This window comes from Haliotis rubra, unplaced genomic scaffold, assembly GCF_003918875.1.
Source record: "Haliotis rubra isolate DU_JTF1 unplaced genomic scaffold, ASM391887v1 Scf127, whole genome shotgun sequence".
NCBI lineage: Eukaryota > Metazoa > Mollusca > Gastropoda > Lepetellida > Haliotidae > Haliotis > Haliotis rubra.
In genome coordinates, this window is record NW_025765192.1 from 1055469 (window position 1) to 1069805 (window position 14337).

General features: G+C 41.1%; 1 protein-coding gene across 1 annotated transcript; it reads left to right on the forward strand.

Moving 5' to 3' along the window:
• Window positions 1-9585: 9585 nt before the first annotated feature.
• On the forward strand, window positions 9586-14216 carry LOC124266661 (membrane-spanning 4-domains subfamily A member 14-like). The gene is made up of 6 exons (XM_046701462.1): window positions 9586-9608; window positions 11347-11520; window positions 12270-12637; window positions 13048-13389; window positions 13436-13841; window positions 13958-14216. Exons 1-6 carry the CDS (start codon window positions 9586-9588, stop codon window positions 14214-14216), a joined length of 1572 nt encoding a protein of 523 aa, XP_046557418.1.
• The last annotated feature ends 121 nt before the right edge of the window (window positions 14217-14337 follow it).

Below are 14337 nucleotides of genomic sequence, written 5' to 3' on the forward strand. Positions count from 1 at the left end.
ATGTTTGCACGTGACTTGCCTGAGCTGCGTTAATAATCGTCTGCTGCTTATATCGTCTGCTTGGGATGCACTCTCCGCTTGGAACCGTGGATCCCGCTGAGCTCCAGACAACGCTGCTCCACTTACAATTAAACAACGGAACACAGTAGGGAGTTTGCCAGGGGGAGATTTGTCCATTTTGTGGGATATTTTTGGACGGGGAGAATCTCGAACATACACCGTCGTGTTGGTAATCGGACATGTGTTTATTCCTTTTACAATTGACGTGAAGTAAATATTTGAACAAAACGCAAGGGATGTGTACGACTTAAAAGTTGAAGGGTTTGTGTCTGTTTCATAACTATGCAGGAATTTCAGAATGTTTTGCGTTCTGCACCTGCTGTGCGATGTGGGATCTCACGTTCGATTTCAACATCGTGGTGTAAAAATCCTTACATATAAATTATAATAATAATAATATTCTAAATGAATGGGTAATGGGTAATGAACGATCAATGTTACATTCGTATTTACAATACATACTTCCAGTCTAAGTGGTCACACATGTATTCTGCATAATCTTATCCTGGTCACATATTGTTTTCGGTCTCTTTGGGTTTTGTGTGAAAAACTACACATATTCTTTTCAGACAAAAATGTAATGAGCATAGCCATATTCCAGTGAAATATTTTGTCACGTTTGATAACCTAATAACATTCCACACTGACACAAATATAATCAACATAATTATTCATAACCCGTTGACATACTGTTGGTAATCTCTTTGGGTATTGTTTGACACATTCTTCCTATTCTACACTGACACAAGTATAATCAACATAATTATTCATTTCCCGTTGACATACTGTTGTCAATCTCTTTGGGTATTGTTTGACACATTCTTCCTATTCTACACTGACACAAGTATAATCAACATAATTATTCATTTCCCGTTGACATACTGTTGTCAATCTCTTTGGGTATAATTGTTTGACAAATTCTTCTACACTGACACAAGTATAATCAACATATTCATTTCCCGTTGACATACTGTTGTTAATCTCTTTGGGTATAATTGTTTGACAAATTCTTCCTATTCTACACTGACACAAGTATAATCAACATAATTATACTTTTTTCCTTTGACATACTGTTGGTAGTTTAGTTGGGATTGTTGGGATAAACTACACACATCCAAAAATATGATTAATCATAATAATTTATTTAGTTTTTTCACATCTGATTTCGGCATATTGAATTTTAATCTGTCCATATACTAGTATATGTTACATATTCAGGTATTAAATTTCCTGAGATATCTGCAGTTACGAATATGATAATGAATCAAATTGTCATCTCACTGCATGCACCAGCTGTTTTGCTATCATATGTCAGAACATGCTGACCATTCTAATTCGGTTACATAAACACGCGCAAGGTTACACGTGCTTCACATAGATTGTTCCGGTAATGGGATAATCCAAACCACACGCAGGTACTTGTAAACAAGCAATTCTCCATAGGGAGTCGAGATGTGCTGTCGGGGTCATCTGTTACGCATGCGCGGGCCGATATACGTTTCCAGATTGTCATGTTATGTGACCTCACCGGCATTCGCGGGTCGAGTGAGTGATGTCAGCATGTTTCCCATTGGCACCATGTGTGGCTTTCAGACAAGGGTATAGTGCCATGGAGACAATAACTGCGAGAGACATGTAGTTACTGATAGCGTATTTTAGGTAACCGTAGCAACGCTCGTTAAAAAACGAAACTGTATTTTTATGGGTACTTGTTGAACTATATATAAGCATTGCGGGTGCAAAAGATAACGTTCTTTTAGGTAACCGACAAATGGCATTGCAACTGCGGACATGGGCCCTCAAACTGTTCTGTGTGAAATGTGAATATCATTATTTTTATCACCTATATATTCCTGCATATAAGTCCAAATAAAATTTTCCCCGATCGCGTCATACCAAAAGACGTTAAAATATGGTACTTGTTGGTACCTGCCTGGCGCTCGGCATTAATGGTTACAACAAGGACTGGTCGGCTCGGAGTCAGTATAATGTGTCTGAGTGGGGTATTCGTGCTTCACTGCGGCATGGTATCTCAGTGGGCTAGCACTATAAAACCAGCTTAAGTCTGGGCTAGTACAAGCAGCCGCACATACACATATACACGCATGCACGTCGTCATATGAGCGAAATATTCTCAAGCACGACGTTAAACCCAATTTCACCTCACCTCACCCAAATAAAATGGGACATATTACAGGCCTAACTCAGTTACCTGAGCAGGAAATTATTGTCACCGGTTTGTAGACACATGCTCAAGATAGTCGGAATCGTACAATGGATTCTGCGTTGAGCAGTGACCGTGTTATGAATATGGAAGGGATTTTGTTAATTCTATTTGAATATTTATTGATAAAACTGATTCACGTCTCACCTATGTACATCTTAAAAACGATATACAAATATAAGACTAATACCCAAATTGCGTTTACATGAACACATTTGCATACGTGAGTAAATATACTTACGTGTGCAAATTTACTCACGTATGCAAATGTGTTCATGTAAGGAAGTATTATTAATTTAGTCCAGTAAGAATATAATACAGCGCTACTAGTATTAAATTGTGAACGACGGTAAAACTGTTTAGTGGATGAAGGTGGATGAAGTTTCGAATGCCCGAAGAGTACAATGTGTGAAGGCCATGTCAGATGTCCCGACCGTGATAGTGTTGAAATACATGCAATGAAAACACTCACTCAACCACCAGACCACAGGTTGAAAAAGTCGTCCATACACTGCAAACGTAAGGTTCAAAACAAAGAACGGCGATATCCATGTCAACTACAACAACATTGACAACGTTTCTTCTGTGCTGCAGCTTTAACCACCATCGTACACGAGTGTCTAGTTTCATTTACCCGACAATGTGTTTGTAAAGTAATATGTAAAGTATTAAACAGTGTATTGAAAGCGTGACATTCATGTTCAGTTTCAATGGCTTACATGCGATTGTGTCAACTGGTAGTTTTAGTAGGTTTGGTCATAGCTTCAAAACCCCCATTCTTTGTCTGTAAAGTCAATATTAACAGAGTATAACACCTTAATATTCATGAAGACGGCAGTTTATGATCATCGCAATAACTCAGACACGTGTCACAATATCTAGTCCGGTAATGGGTACCAGGTCGGTTCACTCTCACTTAGCAGTCTGACCAAAAAGGTCTTGTTAAGACAACATTGCACTGTGGCTAGGTGAGAGATGGGATCCAGGTAATTAGCATTATTCACTGAAGCGTGAGCCTTTGTTCAAGGGCTATAGTCTATATCTACAATGCGACACGATTTAAGATGTATGCAAGTGTGTGTGCGTTTGTTTGTAATATGAAAATTCGGTTTAAACATGTTTATTTCTGATATATTGTTCAGAAAATGGAAAAATCTTATATTAATGTATGTCCAGACAAAATAACATTTATGCGACTTTTCTTCCTTAAGTGGCATTTATGCGACTTGTATTTCATAGCATTATTACAAGAGTACACGATATCATAAACAACATAAAGCATACAATATACATGAATATAAACATCCATACAGCAGAAATACTTTTATTATTATTATAGAATATTTATATAGCGCACATATCCAGGCAACTAGTGCATGCTCAAGGCGCTGGTATTTTTTCCCTCGATCTTTGGATGTAATCTCAACAGCACATCGTATTATCAATCTCAACTCCCTGGGGAGTATACAACTCTTTCAGCCACTAGGCGCACCGAGTTATTGTGACTTTCTCATCTTAACGAGGTACCCATTCACAGCTGGGTGGACTGGGACACATGGTCACAGTACTTTGTCCAAGTTCACTGCACGTTGCTGTACCCGCAACTAGGTGTTTGCACGTATTCATGTGGCCACCATCTGGTCATGTACCAACGGATTCGTGGGTTCTTTTAAGTGCACAGGGTTGTGTACTGTACACTAGGGGTTGTGACAACACTGAAAGAGTCTGCACACAAAGTTGACTCCAAGGTTTTTACACCCGGTCACAGGTGGGCTCGATCCCGTCACCTCAACCTCGCTGGATCACTAGCCTGGCGCCTTAGCCAGCTCGCCCAACGCGCCCCTTTTAGTTCTGCAAAGGGCTAGATGAAAACTTAAGATTGATTAAATCTTCTTGAAGTGATAATAAAGTTATGTACTGATTTGATAATATCATGATTTATAGATCTAAGTATTTTTTTTTATTAGGATAGGGACAGATGTCTAACGAACACCGGAAATGCAGAGTCGGCGTTTTTGATGATTCAACTTCGTAGATATATGCGCCTTTAACTCCAAACCTATGTCACCTATGTCAATCTAACCTAGGGACAGATGTTACATAGCCGATACTTAAGTACATATATATAGCGAGATGTTACACTGCTACTATGAGACCTGTTTTGACAGAATCTGGCTAAGTGAGAGGACACCACCAGGTCGTGGGGCACAGTATACCGTTACAAACAACTGTTGATGGTTAACGACATAGGTGACATAGGTTTGGAGTTAAAGGCGCTAACATCTTTCTTACACAGTCAACACAGACAAGCTCCCAGTTTCTGAAAGCTTGTCATTTCTTCTCACGTTCATTTTTCTATGTGCAAGAAGCAGTGTTTGAAGGCCTGGTTGGTTAATCACTGTTACGCACATACGCAATATTCATTTCCATGTGTACACGTTCACCGTGTTCATAACAACACTATGTGAATTTCAGTGCATTAACATAATTGCTACGGTAATTGCAAATTAACCAAAACAATGCTAATTTAACACGTGATGAACCAGCTTTAAACTAGACCTTACTTGCAGTTGCATAATACTTGTATTATGTCAAAACCTTTCTTGTGATTTGTGAACTAATCACTAAAATGCATCTACGCACATCATTTCTATAATCACAGACCAATGTTATCGCAACATATTAGATAAAGGTTGATGCAACAACATCAATGTAAATGAATTACAAGAACAAAGTGCACTGAATGTTCAAGGGGCAATAATTATATTCATGTTCAAACTGTATCTATTGAAGGTGATCACGTTATTCATGTTGATGTACATCTATTGCAACCGCATCAACGTTTGCGTTAACCACCTGCCGAGATCCATGCGTTGTGTACTCTGAGGTAATTTACTAAAGGTCGTCTTTATAGCAAGATCGGTGACATTCACTTGTCGAGATTGCGTCCGCCATTCTTCATTCTGTCAGAGTTATATATTTTCACCCCCTCGTCAAGCACAGACAACTTATAGAAGAATTCCTCAAATTGTGCGGTTTCCCAAAGATTCACGGATGCAGTGAAAGCACCCTCATCCCTAAACTGAGGCCTCAAGTAGACATAGTCGTATAGGAAGCCGTGTTCAGATATATTCGGAAATTACTGATGTATTATATTGTTTTAAAGGTAACGTGAATGAAAAAAAGAGATATTTTGAACTGAAGACATCTTAAATTGAATGTTAGATACCTTGAAATGAATGATTGATTTGCCGTCTTTTCCTGATATCAATAACCTGTAATAACCTACGAGCGAACGCTTTAACCACTGGGCTACCCCACCGTCCATGAAGAAGAACATATCTCTAATTGAATTAAATATATCTGTAATGCATTTGTGGATATGTATAAATTACTTTTTAGATATCTTTAATTAAATTTAAGATATCTTGAATTAAGCTCTAATATAATTATGTACGATATGATAGTAATTTTGTAAATGAAATCTTAAACACATTTGGAGGTATCAAGAAATATCTCAATAACATTATACGTTGTCAGTAATTCGATTTTTTCTATCAGAAATTATTTCAAAATATATATGTCTTCAATTAATTCTTGATGTCTTTAAATAGAAAACAGATATCTATAAATCAATTGTAATATCAGTAATTTCTTAATACATGTGAAAACGCCTAGCCACAAGGTTGCCTTTGTATCTCGAACAGGTTATGACGCTGCCAATGTTGACGCTGTGTGCGACGCTCAACTTTACCGGAAATGCAGTACACAGAGCTTCTAAGATTGTATTAAGTATGTCTCAGAACGCTCTCTGCTACAGTTAGTTATATAATATTTTCCACATTTTGTGATAAATAAATAACCTTGTTGCCAGATCATGTTATTTGTTTATATTTTACAATAACTAAAGAAAGACACTTTAACAGTATTTTTAGAAGAATGTTTTCTTTGACTAATAAAGAAAGTATATTTCTTGTCTCGATAAACTTCATTTCTTCACGCTCGGCAATGTTTTGACGTCTTCTTTGCCGAAAGGGGACGTAACTCTCAAGTTGTTTCATTCGTATTTTCAAAGAAGAGTGATATAGATTACACATTACATGTTTCTGAAATAATCAATCGAATATTGACCGACGATCATGGCGACATGTACGAATACGACACGTTAAACCCAAACTGAATAGAACAACGCTTTCTGACCATGTATACCTCATAATTCTTTGTATCGGGAATTGACTCGGTATAAAGACGATACCGACTGATCATCAGATGATCATATCGACAGGTGCCCTTTTACTTCCGGGTCCGGTTGCTATGTAAAATGCGATGTCGTAAGGAGGCGGTGAGGTAGCTAAATGGTTAACGCGTTAGCTCGTAAAGCCAAAGACCCGGGTTCGATTCCCCTCATAGATACAATGTGTGAAGCCCTTTTCTGGTACCCCCCGCCGAAATACTCCTGGATTATTGCTAAAAGCGGCGTAAAATGAAACTCACTCACTTCAAGTTTAAGATTGACTTTGAGACAGTCATAAACCGTGCCGTGGCGGTAAGGGGATCATAACACTAAGAGGATTTCGTGAAACGGCATCCTGGTATCTAAACTAATTGATTGTGGATCTTACACACATGCTTTCGGTAGAAATTTAAGAATCTTAAAATTATGGAAATGGTTGTATCGAATGTGCATATTAAACTGGGTCGGATGGTCAGGCTCTGTAACTCAGCCTATCTTCCTTTGGATCGTTGCTTATGATTTCAGTCAGTATCCCACCTCAGCCTAGACTATTTATTTTTGCTGCTATATAGCAATAGGTTGGAACTCGCTCTCTCACTCACTCACTCGAAGTGGATGCTATTACGACCAAGAATTGTAATTTGTGAGAATCTGATAAGGGAGCACACATACAAAACCTCAAAGACGCAAATCAGCTCCACATCTGAAGAGAAAAGAAATCAGACAGAATCTAGTTTGCATTCTGACAAAAACAGAATGAATATCCAGTGTATAAAACATAGCCCGTCCCACCGTCCTTGATGGTCTATGTTTCTGAAGGACGGTCTACTAAATAAGTAAGGCAGCCCTTTGCAAATTGGTCGGGGGAAATATTTGAAAAAAAGTAAACTTAACTTCGTCTTAGCAATCATGTTCTTTCTCGTTTTCGAATAAACATTTGTTGATTTTTGTTGTTGTTTTAGTTTATGGGACTGGCTGTGTTTGTTCAGGACTGGTAACCTTTTAGACAGCCAGTCCTTGGACAGGCCACATTTCAAAACTATGTTATACACTGGAATATCACACATCATGAAAACAATTGGTGATCAGTAGCGACGCGGCAATACTCGTACAATCGAGTTGTCTCCCTTACTGCACCCATCATGGAGGTGGCTGGGAAATCAGTCAGAAAAGTCAGGATTGTACGTATGCATCTTTCAACGCCGACATTATGGTGAGAGCATGTTCGCAAAGTGAATAAATACTCCACGACAGGTCTTTTCATTACAACGCACGTAAGACGGTGACATGTTGATTCCCAAGTTGAAAGCATGAAACCAGCAAACAACACAAAATACTGTAATTAACAACTGTATTAACAAGAGAGCAGTGATTACAGCAATACAGACAACCATGATAATATGTCCCCATGGCAGTACACAATAGGAGTGATAGAAAAAATTCAAATTCACTCACTCCCAAATTAACTGAGTTCAGAAATCTACATAAATCTCTACAAAGGTTTCACCATGGCAGTAAACAATAGGGATGACAGTGAAAAGGCACTTTACTACAAGATTAGTTGTTATAGCAACAACGCCACTGATGGTGATATTCACCTCTCTTGCTGAGAACGCCACCAAAACAATGTATTTTGTTTTAAGCAAAGGCAGATTACTTAGTTTGTCTTGTGATTGTCAGTTACGATTATTCGATTGCTTGTCCTTCTTTACGGGTGTGAAATATGGGGTTTGGGTAATAATTCTTGGGTAGAAAATATTCATTTAAAATTTCTAAAGGAACTCCTCTAAGAAAAAGCACCCCCTCATCCATGGTTTATGGGGAACTGGGAAGATATCCGCTGGAAATTGAAATTAAATCACGTATGTTACTCTTTTGGGGAAAAAAAAACCCTTCTAAATTTTCTTTCCTAGTTTATAAATTACTCTATAATGATACAGCTTGTAACACATCTGGCTATAAATGGTTTGCCTGTATTAAGGACACTTTTGACAAAATTTGAATGAGCTATATTTGGGCTACACAGGCATGTCCTAATAAAAATAGTCTTAAAGCACTTGTTGTTAAAAGACTGAAAGAAATCAATATACAGACCTGGATATCAAACATAGAAAAATCTTCAAGAGGCGCTATTTAGAATATTTAAAAAAAATCTGAATTGAAATATGAAAGCTATATGAATTTATTACATTATAATAATCGGAGGGCGTTACTTAATTTCAGAACTTCAAACCAAAATCTACCAATTGAAACAGGACGATGGATCAAATATCACCCAAATGAAATATGTAGGCTACTCTGTTATGCAAACGATATTGGAGATGAATTTCACTTTTTGTTTATTTGCCCTACTTTGGCCCAAGAAAGGAAAAAATATATTAACAGCTATTTCTGTAGAAATCCAAATATGCACAAAATGAACCAGCTAGGAACAATAAGGAAATTAGCTATATTTTGCAATATTGTCTCATTTTAAGCAAGCCCCAACAAAGGATAACCAGTAGCGCACGAGTGTAACATTGTTTATTTAACTGGCTTAAATGTACGTACAGACAGTTTATTCTTGCAACCAAGCGATATGTATATATGACCACTTATGTTTCATACCTGTATTTAAGTTGTACATTATGTTGTAAACTTGTACCTCTAATGCCGCAGAACGCGGCCGGAGTGTAAATAAAGTTCAGTTCAGTTACAGCAACACAAGTTGGAAGAAAGGGCAAGACAGAGAGTATCCATGGTATGATCATTACATGCAATGCTGAGATGTACTGTGAAATGAGAAACAATAGCAATCCTTTCTTATATACACAAGAATATTAATCTTTCTATTTTATCATACAATGGATAGCGTTCTCGGCAGGATAAAACCAACGGATAGTTTCGGTATCCGTTGGGGTCATATACGGATATCGATACAACTTAGAGAGGTCATATGCAAATTGTAGGGACTACTTTCACCCTGTAAACAAACATGGCGTGTCGGCGATCGTGTCCGGATTGACGACCGTGGTTACGGTACCGTCATTGCTTTGATCCAAGAAATTTCAATATCTGGTTATGATAGATGGAGTGGATTACGAAGCGAAGGTAGAAATTCATAGGCTTACGAACCTACCAACACCAGTTCCCCGACCGATTGTCAGCGTCAGCGTGTCGACGGCACAGGAATCCAGGTGCAGAGTGTCACGCGAACATTAAAGTGCATTTGTTGCTTAACAGTTTAATTGAAGGTTTCTTAAAGGTCACAAGCAACGTAAAACACAACTTTGCAGATTCTGATACCTTTCAGTATGGACTTCCCGAAACAAAGCATCAAAAATGCAAATTCAACTTATAAAGTTGAAAAATAACGCGATGAAAAAAACCGCGCGAAATCGGAGTTCAAACGTTTCACTAATTTTCCCAGACTTTTCTGGGGAATACGGGTTTCAACAGCTAGGCTGCGCTCATAGCACGTGCGCAGTGAAATAGGTTCGCGCAACTTGGAAGCGGGCTGTCTGGTGAATACTCGGTGAAGGCTTTGGTGTGAGCCATTTTTCTAATGTTTTGTTGATATCTCACAGGCGCGAGCTTTTTGTATGTTATGACAGTAAATAAACTGTTTATATAATTTCATTTGTCTATTTCACCACACGTTCTTCTTACCGAGTCACTTATTTAGAGTTGACACAATTTCTAACTGTGATATAGATATGTCGCTGTCACAGACAAAACTCAATGTCTTGTTTTATTGACACCTGTGTGTCTGCCTGCCTGTCTGCTAATGACAATATTCAATACACAACTGCGATCACTGACCACATGCAATTTGAACTTAACACCAATCAGGCTATACACCATAAACAAAACGCATTGATTTATGGCCCGAGTTCGGTCTCTGTCACATTATGTAATTACACAGACAGGCAGGTGTGATACTTAAACACATGACATGTTATGATGACTGTTGATTGCAAAATGTTATACACAAAAAATGAGCATGTATTTACAAAACCCAACTTTCTATATATACACACACGAGCCGTGAAGGCGGCATCTGCTAATGAACCAGCCGTTACACTTGAGTGCACACCCACCCGCTCTTACTGGGTTCGGTATCCCGGCTGCTTCGTTTTGAGGGAGGTAAACCCAAGTACAAAATATTGCACTTTTGATTTGCGATTGTACGCTTATAATTTTGTTTATTTGTTTTTTCATAATCAGCAATGCATATTATATGTCATGAAGAAGTGATAATTGTGTTTTAATTATGTTTGATTTTTGGGTTGCATGTGACCTTTAAGTTCCACACAAGGTGTTGTTATTTTTCAAACGTAAGCTGAGATGTGTTGACAACAATACGTGCTTTAACATAAAAACTTTCTGAGAACTAGATGACGCAGTCAATTGAGTGATCAGAAGAAACTTGTGTAACGTATTACTACGCGCATATTTGTGACGTCATAGATACCTATGCACATTCCATGAAGTTTAATTTCATGATTTCTGGCAATTGAAATCGCATTTTCTTAATTATAAAGTAAGAATGACACTGTGTATGATAAATAGGTTATCACACTCGTGTGGTTTGGGATGGTTAATATCCTGCATTAGGATATTAACTAGGGATGTCACGATACATGAGTTTTATGAATCGATACGTATCACGATACCCATGTCATGATTCGATACATATCACGATACCTATTTTCGCGACATTATTGCGTGATTTTAGTTACATTTTGAACATTAATATTACAATATTTTATAATTGTCCATGAAAAGATCAACATTTTTAATTCTCAGAGATTAAAAAGTTGACACAAAATTCAAATCATATCTGCAGGAAGGAAGAAATCCTCTTTCAGCCCTCCCTTATTCAAGACACCTTGAGTCAGGACATCCTCAGTCCTGATAACCCTAGTCAGGACCCCCTCAGTCAGGACATCCTTAGTGATGACCCCCTCAGCCAGGACCCCCTTAGTTACGCCCCCCTTAGGCAGGACAAGAGACACCCTCAGTCAGGACACCCTTAGTCAGGACGCTCTCAGTCAGGACTCTCTCAGACAGAGCACCCTCAGACAGGCCATCCTCAGTCTGGACACACTCAGTCAGGACGTTCTCAGTCAGGGCATCCTCAGTCAAGAAGTCCTCAGTCAGGATACACTGAGTTAGGACACCCTGAGTCAGGGCATCCTCAGTCAGGACACTCAGTCAGGTGAGGTGAGGTGAGGTGAAATTGGATTTAACGTCGTGCTTGAGAATATTTCGCTCGTATGACGACGTGCATGCGTGTGTATGTGTGTTGCGGCTGCTTGTACTAGCCCAGGCTTAAGCTGGTTTTATAGTGCTAGCCCACTGAGATACCATGCCGCAGTGAATCATGGATACCCCACTTAGACACATTATACTGACTCCGAGCCGACCAGTCCTTGTTGTACCCATTAATGCCGAGCGCCAGGCAGGGACCAACAAGTACCATATTTTAACGTCTTTTGGTATGACGCGGTCAGGGATCAAACCCGCGACCTTCCGCTCTCCGGGCGGACGCTCTAACCACTACACCACGGAGGCGGTCCACTCAGTCAGGACATCCTCAGTCAGGACACCCTCAGACAAGACACTCTCAGTCAGGACACCCTCAGTAAGGGCATCCTCAGTCAGGACATCTTCAGTCAGGACTCTCTCAGTCAGGACGCTCTCAGTCAGGACATACTTAGTCAGGACACTCTCAGTCAGGACATCTTTAGTCAGGACACCCTCATTCAGGACACATTCAGAGAAGACACCATCAGTTAGGACACTCTCAGTCAGCACACCCTCAGTAGGGGCATCCTCAGTCAGGACATACTCAGTCAGGACATCCTTAGCCAGGACATCCTCAGTCAGGACGCTTACTCAGGACATCCTCAGTCTGGACACTCTCAGTCAGGACACTCTCAGTCGGGACATCCTCAGTCAGGACACTCTCAGTCAGGATTCTCTCAGTCAGGACATCCTCAGGCAGGACGCTCTCATTCAGAACAGTCTCAGTCAGGACACCCTCAGACACAGGAAGCTTCGACAGGACATCCTCAGTCAGGACACACTCAGTCAGGACACCCTCAGTCAAGACGCTCTCAGTCAGGAGATCCTCAGTAAGGGCATCCTTAGTTAGGACACCCTCAGTTAGTACACTCTCAGTCAGGGCACTCTGAGTCAGGACACCATCAGTCAGGAAACACTCAGTAAGGACATCCTTTGTCAGGACACCTTCAGTCAGGACACCCAGTCAGTTCATCCTCACACCCTCAGTCAGACACCCTCAGTCAGGACACCCTCAGTCAGGACACTCTCAGTCAGGACGCTCTCAATTAGGACATCCTCAGTCAGGACGCTCTCAGTGAAACACGTTCAGTCAGTACACCCTCAGTCAGGACGCTCTCAGTCAGGACACTCTCAGTTAGGACATCCTCAATCAGGACGCTCTCAGTCAGGATATCCTCAGTCAGGACACCCTTAGTCAGGACACTCTCAGTCAGGACATCCTCAGTCAGCACACCCTCAGTCAGGGCAACCTCAGTCAGGACACCCAGTCAGGATATCCTCAGTCAGTACACCCTCAGTCAGGACGCTCTCAGTCAGGACGCTCTCAGTCAGGATATCCTCAGGCAGGACGCTCTCAGTCAGTTCACTCTCAGTCAGGACACTCTCACTCAGGACTCTCTCAGTCAGGACACCCTCAGTAACGGCATCCTCAGTCGGGACATGCTCAGTCAGGACACTCTCAGTCAGGACATCCTCAGTCAGGACACCCTCAGTCAGGACACTCTCAGTCAGGAAACTCTCAGTCAGGACGCTCTCAGTCAGGGCATCCTCAGTCAGGAAGTCCTCAGTCAGGACACCCTCAGTTAGGACACCCTCAGTCAGGGCATGCAGAGCCAGGACATTCTCAGTCAGGACGCTTACTCAGGACATCCTCAGTCAGGAGACTCTCAGTGAGGACACTCTCAGTCGGGACATCCTCAGGCAGGACGCTCTCATTCAGAACAGTCTCAGACAGGACATCCTCAGTCAGGACACGCTCAGTCAGGACACGCTCAGTCAGGACAACCTAAGTCAGGATACTCTCTGTCAGGACATCCTCAGTCAGAACACCCTCATTCAGGACACACTCAGTCAGGACACTCTCAGTCAGGACATCCTCAGTCAGGACTCTCTCAGTCAGGACACTCTCAGTCAGGACATCCTCAGTCAGGACATCCTCAGTCAGGACTCTCTCAGTCAGGACACTCTCAGTCAGAACATCCTCAGTCAGGACATCCTCAGCCAGGACGCTCTGAGTCAGGAGACTCTCAGTTAGTACATCTTCAGTCAGGACACTCTCAGTCAGGACACCCTCAGTCAGGACATCCTCAGTCAGGACACCCTCAGCTAGGACACCCTCAGCTAGGACGCTCTCAGTGAAGCACTCTCAGTCAGGACACTCTCAGTGACGATACTCTCTGTCAGGATATCCTCAGGCAGGACGCTCTCAGTCAGTTCACTCTCAGTAACGGCATCCTCAGTCGGGACATGCTCAGTCAGGACACTCTCAGTCAGGACATCCTCAGTCAGGACACCCTCAGTCGGGACACTCTCAGTCAGGACACCCTCAGTAACGGCATCCTTAGTCAGGACGCTCTCAGTCAGGGCATCCTCAGTCAGGAAGTCCTCAGTCAGGACACCCTCAGTTAGGACACCCTCAGTCAGGGCATGCACAGCCAGGACATTCTCAGTCAGGACGCTTACTCAGGACATCCTCAGTCAGGAGACTCTCAGTGAGGACACTCTCAGTCGGGACATCCTCAGGCAGGAC

Excerpts from the sequence above, each read along its gene's own strand:
- LOC124266661 (XM_046701462.1), top strand. The coding sequence starts at position 9,586 with ATGGAGTGGATTACGAAGCGAAG. Across the intron at positions 9,609-11,346 it reads GAGTGGATTACGAAGCGAAG|GAAGGAAGAAATCCTCTTTC; the intron begins GTAGAAATTCAT and ends TCATATCTGCAG. Across the intron at positions 13,390-13,435 it reads CCTCAGTCAGGACACCCTCA|TCAGGACGCTTACTCAGGAC; the intron begins GTTAGGACACCC and ends GGACATTCTCAG.